This window comes from Aptenodytes patagonicus, chromosome 3 (genome assembly GCF_965638725.1).
Source record: "Aptenodytes patagonicus chromosome 3, bAptPat1.pri.cur, whole genome shotgun sequence".
Taxonomy (NCBI): domain Eukaryota; kingdom Metazoa; phylum Chordata; class Aves; order Sphenisciformes; family Spheniscidae; genus Aptenodytes; species Aptenodytes patagonicus.
The window spans coordinates 117494591-117504058 of NC_134951.1; the positions used below are offsets into that span (position 1 = coordinate 117494591).

General features: G+C 68.5%; 2 protein-coding genes and 1 long non-coding RNA gene across 3 annotated transcripts; all 3 read left to right on the top strand.

The window, feature by feature from the left end:
- Window positions 1–84: 84 nt before the first annotated feature.
- On the top strand, window positions 85–6308 carry CNPY3 (canopy FGF signaling regulator 3). Its single transcript, XM_076334832.1, has 7 exons — window positions 85–292; window positions 454–765; window positions 4306–4429; window positions 4736–4832; window positions 5246–5368; window positions 5549–5666; window positions 5786–6308. Exons 1-7 carry the CDS (start codon window positions 163–165, stop codon window positions 5995–5997), a joined length of 1116 nt encoding a protein of 371 aa, XP_076190947.1. The 5' UTR covers window positions 85–162; the 3' UTR covers window positions 5998–6308.
- LOC143158645 (uncharacterized) lies at window positions 2178–3620 on the top strand. Its single transcript, XR_012995047.1, has 2 exons — window positions 2178–2244; window positions 2803–3620. It is a non-coding gene; the product is annotated as an uncharacterized LOC143158645 (long non-coding RNA).
- A 476-nt stretch (window positions 6309–6784) lies between the features above and the next one.
- Window positions 6785–9161, top strand: GNMT (glycine N-methyltransferase). Its single transcript, XM_076334831.1, has 6 exons — window positions 6785–7013; window positions 7191–7318; window positions 7742–7855; window positions 8346–8488; window positions 8648–8769; window positions 8865–9161. The coding sequence occupies exons 1-6, from the start codon at window positions 6808–6810 to the stop codon at window positions 9034–9036; spliced, it is 885 nt and encodes a 294-aa protein (XP_076190946.1). The 5' UTR covers window positions 6785–6807; the 3' UTR covers window positions 9037–9161.
- Window positions 9162–9468: the final 307 nt, after the last annotated feature.

Genomic DNA, 9468 nt, shown 5'->3' on the forward strand with positions numbered 1-9468 from the left:
GGGAGGGGGTGGGGGTGGCGGTGGGCGGTACCACTGCTGCTGGAGGGGGAGGCCGTCAGTGCCGTTGCAGGTGAGCCGGGGGACGGCGGTGTCACCGCCGGGGGGAAGCGGGAGCCGCCACCGCGCTGGTGGCAGGCCCGTCCCCGGGGCCGCCCCACCGCGATGCCAGGTGATGGGCGACGCAGCTGGTGGCGACAGTTGGGGGCTGAGCCCTCGGCAGCCGCACGCTCTGCGGCTGCCATGGAGGTGCCCTGGGTGCTGCTGGCTGCCGCTCTGCTCCCGCTCCTGCCCCGTGAGTACCCCCGGGGGGAACGAGGCCGGGGACGGCCCCGGGCGGCGGGAGGGCCGGGTGCCATCCAGCCCAGGCGCGAAGGCCAAGCGTCGCCGAGCTGGCAGCCGCGGTGGGTGGGACGCGTGGGGGACGCGGTGCCCCTAACCCCTGTCCCTCCCCAGCTGGCAGGGCCGCCGGGCCGCTGCCCACCCTGGCCCCACCACTGAGCATGGTGGTGGCCGGGCAGCGCCGGCGGCTGGTGGTCTGTGTGGTGAGTGACCTGGCCCCCGGCTCTGGCCACGCCGTCTGGATCTCCAGCAGGAACGGCAGCGCCCTGCAGTCCTTTGCCTACGGGACCTCCCGGGAGGATGGCGGCACCGTCTGCACCGTCTCCCTCCTCCCTGATGACCCCCCGGCCGAGGGGGATCTCGCCTGCCACGTGGGGCCCGACAGGACCTCCCCGGCCCACAGCTCCAGCCCCATCCACATCACGGGTATGGCTCCGCTGCCACCCGTCTTGCCCGCTGCAGCCCAGCCCGGTGCCCCAGTGGCTCCCGAGGATGGGGGCTGGTGGGGAGCAGGTGCGAGGCCCCGCGGGCCAACGTTGCTGCCCCAACTGGCGGGCGCAGGAAGGGGTTTGCGGCCAGCCCCGCCACACACCTGGTGCTGGGCTGCTGCCACCTCCTCAGCCGCTCTCTCATCCCACAGGCAATGAGGGGGCAGCAGAGCCGTGTCCCGGCAGCACGGCCGGTGAGTCTCCGGGCCCTGCCGTGGCGGGAACGCCGGTTGCTGGGGAGGAAACCCTGCGGGGCTCCTGGCTGGGGCCGTGTGGTGGTCGGGGTGGGTCCCCACAGTGTCGTGGGGCCGGGGAAGAGGGGATGAAGCTCCATCTCTGTGGGGAGGATGGGGAAGGTGGGTCAGAGCCAGCCTGCTCTCGGGGACAGTGCGAGGGTGACATGAGGTGTCTCGGGGACACGTGAGGCTGACAAAAGCCCACAGGGGGCCCTGGCGGGGAGCCTGTTGGACCTGAAGTCTTGGGAACACCCCCCGACCTGGCCCCACCGCGGCCCTGGAAGGGACGTGGGGGCAGCGGGGTGCCTGTGGCAGGTGTCACCCCGTCCCCTCTGTTGCAGTGCCTCCGGCCCGTGCCTCGGCAGCCCTGCTCATGGCCGTCCGGGTGGTGCTGCTGAAGGTCGCGCTCTCCGATGCCCTCCTCACCTCCATCCTCCTCGCCCAGAGCTGAGGGCCCAGGCAGAGCCCCACCCCTGAGGGGTAGGTCCCCCTGGTTTGGCCTGGGGGCGTGGAAGGCTCCTGAAATATTCTGGAGGGTGGAGAGGAGACCCCCAAATGCTGGAGGGAGAGACCCAGTGTTGGTTGGGGGGGGAGCAGGGGGAGAGCCCCGTGCGGGTGGGGAAGAGAGAGCAGCTGCCATGTTTTTGTGGGTGGCAGGGACCCGGAATTACCCGGGGGGTAGGAAAGGGCCCCAAATTACCTGGGAGTAGGGAGGGGGCCCCGAATTACCTGGGGGGTAAGGGCAGGGCTCCAGGTTTCCAGAGGCAGGGAGGGGCCCCGGAAGGCTGCGAGGGAGGGGAGGGGGCCCGGGGCGGGGGGGGCGGGGGGGGGGGCACACACGCCTCCGGACCGGGGCCACGTGCGTGCCCGCCGCCACCCACGTGGGCGCTCAGCGGGACGACCCGGAGGCGATTCTACGGCGGCCGAGCTGGCCCTCGGATCGCTCGCATCGGCTGGCGGCGGGCGGGCGGGGATTGGCCGGGCGGGCCACGCGCGCCGCTGGGATTGGCCCGCGCCGCGCGGTTGCTATGGTTACCCGGCGGGGCGGGCGGGGCGCTCCCGGAAGCGCGGCCCCGGAAGCGGAGCCATGGCGGCGGCGGCGCTGCTGCTGCTGCTGGCGGCGGCGGCGCTGGCGGGAGGCGACGACTCGGACTGGGTGCGGCTGCCCAGCAAGTGCGAGGGTAAGCGGGGCCGGGGGTGGGTCGGAGGGGCCCCGCCGGAGCTCTTGGGCCCGGCTCGCCGCCGCGATCGGCCTCGGGCGGGGGGTTACCGATGCGGAGGCTGCGGCCGCAGCCCCGAGGCCCGACTGCGCCCCTGCGGGCTGCGCCTCCGTCCGTCTCCTGCCTGCCTCCGCCGGCGGAGGAGAGGGGCGAGCGCAGGGGCGCTTCGCAGTGGCCGCTGCTGCTGTGCGCTTGGGCGGGAGCAAGTCTCCAGCAGTGCCCCTGCAGCGGAGCGGAGCCTCCCGCGGCCTGCCCCTGCTGGCGGCTGTCTTCCGTCCTGTCCTAGGTGAGAGGTTTAGGGGCGCCCTGGCAGTCACTGCTGTTTCCAGTAGGCACTAATCGCCTGGCGGTTCGTAGCTGGGGCTGGTCGCCTCTGCTGCTCACAGTTCGGCCTCAGTGACGCTTCCTCCCTGAGCAGCCCCTTGATTCGCAAGCAGCCAAAGGCTTCACAGGCAATCCAGGGCAGGTCACGACGGACCTTTGCTGTTTGCCGTGGTTTCCTCTGTCTTTGCTGTGCAGGGACACTTGGAGCGTGACAGCAAAGAGAAAAGGAAGAAATGAAACTCCGGAGCTCTTTGCAAAGCTTTCCCTGCCGGGGAAGCAGCTCTGGAGACACTGATGTCCGAGCTGTGCTGTGGCACCTGCATAACCTCAGGGAAGCATCACAGCGAGCACTGACCACGCGCTGCTCCTCTTCCTGCCCAGGCTTGGAACCTGTGTCAGCGCGCAGCAATAGCCGTGAGCAGCATCTGGATAACTGGACCCAGCAGTGAGCGCTCCTGGCATGCGTGGGGACGCTGCAGCAGGTGTGGTGTGGAGAGGGACGTCCTCGAGGCCCAAGTCCAGGGGGGCTGCAGGAAAGATCACTCGTCCCACCTGAGAAATGGCTGCGGTCACCTCCAGCCCCTGGTGCCAGCAGAGAAAGGAAAGTGCAGGAGGTGCACACAGGGCTTCTCGGCACGTGCACGGCAGCCCTGGAGAAGCCACCTCGCTCTTTCCCTGCGTGCGACACATCTCTCCACTCACGTCATTGCCTGGGAGAAGATGCGGTGGCTCATTGCTGTCAGACCATTCCTGCTCGGGCTTGGCCCTTCTCCCAAAGCAGGACTTGAAGAAGAGGTGGCTCCCGGCAAACAGGAGTCCGCAGCACAGGACAAAGCCTTCTCCAGCCTCCCAGGACCCCAGCTTTGGGGGAGGAAGGGCCACACTGTGCCTGGCTTCCATTCCTCCACATTTCCATTTGTAACCCCCCGAGATATTTCTCTTCTCCTGCTCTCTGTTTCTATAGCTCTGTTGGACTCTTCATTACAGAAGAAATAAAGCTTTTGTTTCCCTTTTTTTTTTTTTTTGTTTTATAAAAGAAAACATGTGCTGTGTTATAAGCTGTTGGTGCCGTGGTCTCTGCTGCAGGCAGTGCCCCATGTGGTGCTGCTGGAGCTGACGGCCGCTCGTGCAGTGACACAGTCAGTAGCCAGCACCTTGTCCCACCACCTGGCCCGCTGAGCCCTGCCAGCCGCTCGGTCCCCAGTGCAGCCCCCGTGTTCCCGGGGCACTGGGGGAACTGTTATCCGGGTGGGATGTGCTGGTGTGGTGCGGAGGAGCTGTGACCCACGCTGGGGCTTGCGTTGCGAAAAGACCCCATCCTCTTCCAGGAGGAAGGGAGCGGCTTGTGGCGCGGAGGCTTCGGTGGCTGTGAAGTGGAGCTGTCGGGAAACCTGCAGGCAGAACTGGCGCCATCCGCCTCCCCAGCTGTGCCGTAGCAGCTGGCTGCGTGGAGGCACTTACACTGAAGCATTGATTCGGGTGTTTCCGCTTCAAGTGGAAGCGGATTCAGTGGAATCAGTTGAGCCGTTCCCAATTATTTCTCTGAATGGCCGAGGCGTCTGTTTTCTGCTCACAGCGGCTCTAGTGCACCCGACTCCCGGTGCTTGTTTCTGCTGCTGTCCTGTCCCCAGGTGCTGCGTCGCGCTGCCCATCGGAGCAGTGAAACCCCCTAACCTGCCTGTGCTTTCCTTCCCGCAGTGTGCAAGTACGTGGCGGTGGAGCTGAAATCCGCTTTTGAGGAGACCGGCAAGACCAAGGAGGTGATTGACACCAAGTATGGCTTCCTGGATGGGAAGGGCTCTGCTGTCAAGTACACGCAGTCGTAAGTGAGAGTGGGACGGGTGGTCTCCTGCCGCTGTCGCTGCCTGCGGTCTGCAGGGGCTTCGGGAGCCTGCGGGCAGGCTGCGCTGCGCTGCGTTGCGCACGGCTCCTCCAAAGAAACTAAACTGTGCCAGGGCTGGTGGGGTGGGCAGGGCAGGGCAGCCGGGGGGTGCTCCTTCTGCTTGGGGGGGAGCCTCGGAGCCGCAGAGCACTCCCCCATCACACCGGCCGGGCTGAGGCTCACCCTGTGCCCTGGCTGTTCTTGGGGGGCAGTGCCGAGCCCGAGCCCTCCCTCCTCTCCGTGCAGGGACATCCGGTTAATCGAGGTGACGGAGAACATCTGCAAGCGGCTGTTGGATTACAACCTGCACAAGGAGAGGAGCGGCAGTAACAGATTCGCAAAGGTGAGGGCTGTCCTCCAGTCCCCTGCTCCCAAGCGTCCCTCGCCCACCCCTGCACTGCCGGGGTGCCGAACTGTGGTTCGTTCTTCCATCCTCTTGGATCCCCTGCCAGCGCCCAGCATGCGAGGCCGCTCTGCCCCCCGAGTCAGGTGTGGGGTGCTGTCCTTGGGGGGGGTGGGCAGGCCCTCACCTGCACGGAGGGAGCCGGGGGCTGTCTTGCCTGGCCCGTGTCTTCCTGTTTTTGGGAGCGGGTTTGCAGAGGGGAACTCGCTGCCACTTGAACTCTCTCCTGGTAACGCTGATGCCCCGGGGACCCTGATTTTGGCTGGCTTGCATGTAGCTGCGTCCCTGGGCAGGGGAGAGCAGGAGCCCAGCGGGAGGAACACCACTTCACCAGGCAGTGCTTGCTCCCCCAGGGCATGTCGGAGACATTCGAGACCCTGCACAACCTGGTGCACAAGGGCGTCAAGGTAGTGATGGACATCCCCTACGAGCTGTGGAACGAGACCTCCGCTGAGGTGGCTGACCTCAAAAAGCAGGTACCCGCCCCGGTGGGATTGGCCCTCGGTGGCCGCCTGTGGGCTGGAGCGCAGGGGGAGAGAGGGTCTGGGGGTGCGCTGCCGGGAACGGGGGCGTCGGCAGGACCTGCTGCCCTGGTCCTGGTCCTGGTCCTGCCCTGGTGGCGTGCGGCTGGAGCTGGGCTCTCCACTCCGCATTAGTGCGACGTGCTGGTGGAGGAGTACGAAGACGTGATCGAGGACTGGTACAGGCACCACCAGACGGAGGATCTCTCCCAGTTCCTCTGCGCCGACCACGTGCTAAAAGGGAAGGACACAAGTAAGTCCTGGCTGCTGCCCGGGCCAGCGCAGGCGTGCTAGGGAGGGCGGGGGAGCCCCGCCAGGGCACGGGGAGCCCCACTTCTCCCTCAGGGCCCCCTCTGCCCCTCTCCTCCCCAGGCTGCCTGGCAGAGAAGTGGACTGGCAAGAAGGGTGACTTGGCAAGCGTGGGGGAGAAGCAGAGCAAGAAAAAGAGCGGGAAGAAGAAGAAGAAGGGCCAGAAGGATGAGAGCGAGGGAGCTGCCGGCCTCCCAGCCGTGGGGGAGGCCCTGGAGGAGAGCGGGGTCCAGGAGGAGGCTCCGCTCACTCACAGCCCAGCTGATGAGCTGTAGGCATGCAGCCCCAGCCCCCCGGGGCCGCCTGCTCTGGGGTCTCACCCCGCCGTGTCCTGCGGGTACCAAAGGAAAAGGGACTTGCGTGGGCGACCCCGGGGGGGGGCCGGAGCGCCCGGCCCAGACTGGCCAGCCTGGGCGCGGTCCTGCGAGCAGCAGGGGGGGCACGGAGCCGCCGACCCAGCCCTGCTGCCTCCCCGCGGGGGCTCCAGCTACGGGGGGCTGCGGGCGCTGCCCCGGTTTCGGCTCCTCGTCCTGCCCGCGCTGCCCGCACCCCGCCGGAACTGTAAATAAAGACGTTTTCCCGAGAACCGCCGCTGCCGCCAGGCCTGCTTCACCCGCGGTGCTCGGGGCAGGCGCAGCTCCTGCGGCGGGCGGGGGCTCCGCTGCTGCGGCCCGGCCCGGCCCGGCCCGGCCCCGCCGGGGAGGCCGTTGCGGGGCCCTCGGTGCGGACGGCGCCGGCGGGCAAACAGACCCAGACCCTGACCCTGACCCTGACCCTGACCCCGCGCCCGGCCCCGGCCCCGGCCCCGGCCCCCGCGTCCCGGGCCCGGGCCCGGGCCCGCGCTCGCCCCGCCGCCGAGCCAAAGGTCGGGGCCGCGGGGGGGGGGCGTGGCGGGAAGGGGCGGTGGGAGCGGGGATTGGCCGGGCCGCAGGGGGCGGAGGCGGCGGGGATTGGCGGGGCGGGGCGGCTGGCGGCAGCGGGGATTGGCGGGGCGGCGGGGGCGGGGATTGGAGGCGGGGCGGCGGGGCCGCGGCGCAGCGGGGCCGGAGCGGGGCCGGGGCCGGGGCCGGGGCCGTGTCGGCGGGATGGTGGACAGCGTGTACCGGACGCGGTCGCTGGGGGTGGCGGCGGAGGGGCTGCCGGACCAGTACGCGGACGGGCGGGCGGCCCGCGTGTGGCAGCTGTACATCGGGGACACGCGGGGCCGCACGGCCGAGTACCGCAGCTGGCTCCTGGCGCTGCTCCGCCAGCACCGCTGCCGCTCCGTCCTCGACGTGGCCTGCGGCACCGGGTGAGGCACCGCGCCCCGCGCCCGTCCGCCTCCCAGGTTTCCCCCCCCCCTCCGCCCCGGGGCTACCCTGGACCCCGCTGCCCCCGGCCGTCCCCAGCTCCGCCCCCCCCCCCCCCCGCCCCAAGCCCCCCGGGCCCCCTCAGCTGCCCCCAGCCCCGCTGACAGCCGTCTCCTCAGGGTGGACTCCATCATGCTGCTCGAGGAGGGCTTCCAGGTGACCAGCGTCGACGCCAGCGACAAGATGCTCAAGTACGCGCTGAAGGAGCGCTGGGAGCGGCGCAAGGAGGAGCCCTTCGACCGATGGGGTGCGGGGGCCGCGGGGGCCGGGAGGGGCGTGCGGACACCAACACCCGACCCCGGCACTGGGGGTCTCTGCCCTGAGCCCCTCCCGTGGCCCCCCTGGCCCTCCTGCGGGGCACCAGGCCCCTGTCGCGTGATGTCCCCGGCCCGTCGCGGTGCTCAGGCCCCTCGTGTGGTTGCCACTGGCCAGGTGGCCTTGCTGCAGGGACGGGCAGGGACCTGCCAGCGCCAGCTGCTCAGCCCTCTCGGCAAGCCCAGGCCATGGCCCTCGCCTGCCTGCTGGCCCCGGGCCGGATCCAGCACCTGCAGGGGCTAAGGAAGGGCTGGGTGATGGGCCAAGGTGGTGGTGGTGGTGGGTGTTTTGCATGCAGGGGAGGCTGTTGGGTAGGTGGGGTGTCCCTGCCCTCATCCGCTCCCCTGTGCTACAGTCATCGAGGAGGCCAACTGGCTCACACTGGAGAAGGACCTGGAGAAGCCAGGGGATGGGTTTGATGCAGTCATCTGCCTGGGCAACTCCTTCGCGCACCTGCCTGACTTCAAAGGTGAGCTGGGGGGGAAGGGGGGTGGAGGGGAGGTACGTATGCACATGTGCACAGCGTCTCCCAGCAGGCTGAGAACGTGCCCTAACTCATGCCGTAAGTGGGGCAGTGGATTACGCACGGTGGGGTTGCTGTGTCACCAGGGAGGCTGAGAACGCGCCCCAGTTTGTGGCATGAGTGGGGCCATTGGGTCCCGTGGTGGTGGTTGGAGCTGCATGCATCTATGTCACATCTCTGGCAAGGCTGGAGACGCACCCAGGCTTGTGCCACAAGCGGGGTGGTGGGTTCCCCACATGGCACACTCTGCCCCAGTGAGGCTGAGAACGTGCCTGAGCTCATACCATGGGTGGGGCTGCGGGTTTGCCAAGCTGAGACTGGCGGGGGGGGAATTGGTGGGGGCGGGGGGTGTGTGTGTGTCTGAGTGAGATAGGGCCCCATGGGCTGTGCCATGGGGCACAGCCAGTGCCTGGGAACACCACGGTTTCCTCCCCAGGGGACCAGAGTGACCACAAGCTGGCCCTGAGGAACATCGCCAGCATGGTGCGGCCTGGGGGTGTCCTGGTCATCGACCACCGCAACTACGACCACATCCTGGCCACGGGCTGTGCGCCGCCTGGCAAGAACATCTACTACAAGGTCGGTGGCTGGCAGACCCTCCCCAGTCCCACTCCCCTCTGCCCCAACCCCAGCCCCCTGGCCCCGAGGGGGCCAGGCGGGGCCAGGGAGCAGGGCTGTGCCCAGGCCGGGGGCCACTGCATCCCCGCAGGGCACAGACATCCTCCTGCGGTCCCCCAGAGTGACTTGACCAAGGACATCACCACCTCGGTGCTACTGGTAAACAACAAGGCACACATGGTGACCCTGGACTACACAGTGCAGGTCCCCCCCACCGAGGCGGGGGCAGCCCCAGAGCTGAGGTGAGAGGTGCTGCGGGGGTGGCTCCCTGCACGGGGGGGCTGGCTGGCGCCCCGCCCCACCGTCCCCCCACCTCACCATCGTTGCCTCCTTGCAGCAAGTTTCGGCTCTCGTACTACCCGCACCGGCTGGAGGCCTTCACGGCCCTGCTGAAAGGCGCCTTCCAGGGGAAGTGCCAGCACAGCGTGCTGGGAGACTTCCAGCCCTACACGCCGGGGCAGGCCCACGTCCCTTGCTACTTCATCCACGTCGTGAAGAAGACGGCCTGAGGGAGCCGTAGGGACGAGACTGTGGTGGCTGAGAGCTGCGAGTGGCTCTGGGGACAAGCAGGGGGTTGGGGCCATCACCGAGAGCCCTCACCCATTAATTAAGAGCACTCGTGAGAGCTACCGGAGCCCGTGGTCCGTGTGTCCATGTATCCGTGTATGGGCAGGGTATGGGGCAAGGGGGATGGCCGCAGCTGCCTCAGGACTCCCAGGGAAGGAAGTTCCCAGCCTGGAGGGAGCATGGGGTGGGTGCAGGCACAGCCTCACCCCCAAGCCCCCGGCTGCAGGTGCCAGTCATGCCTGTGGTGTGGGGTTTGGGGTTCCCATTGAAGCGGAGACAAGGGTGGGTTGGCTCCTGGGTGGTTGCACATCACTGCCGATCCCACTGCAGCACTGCTCATGGGGGTGTACAGCAACCGCTTTTCTCCCTCGCAC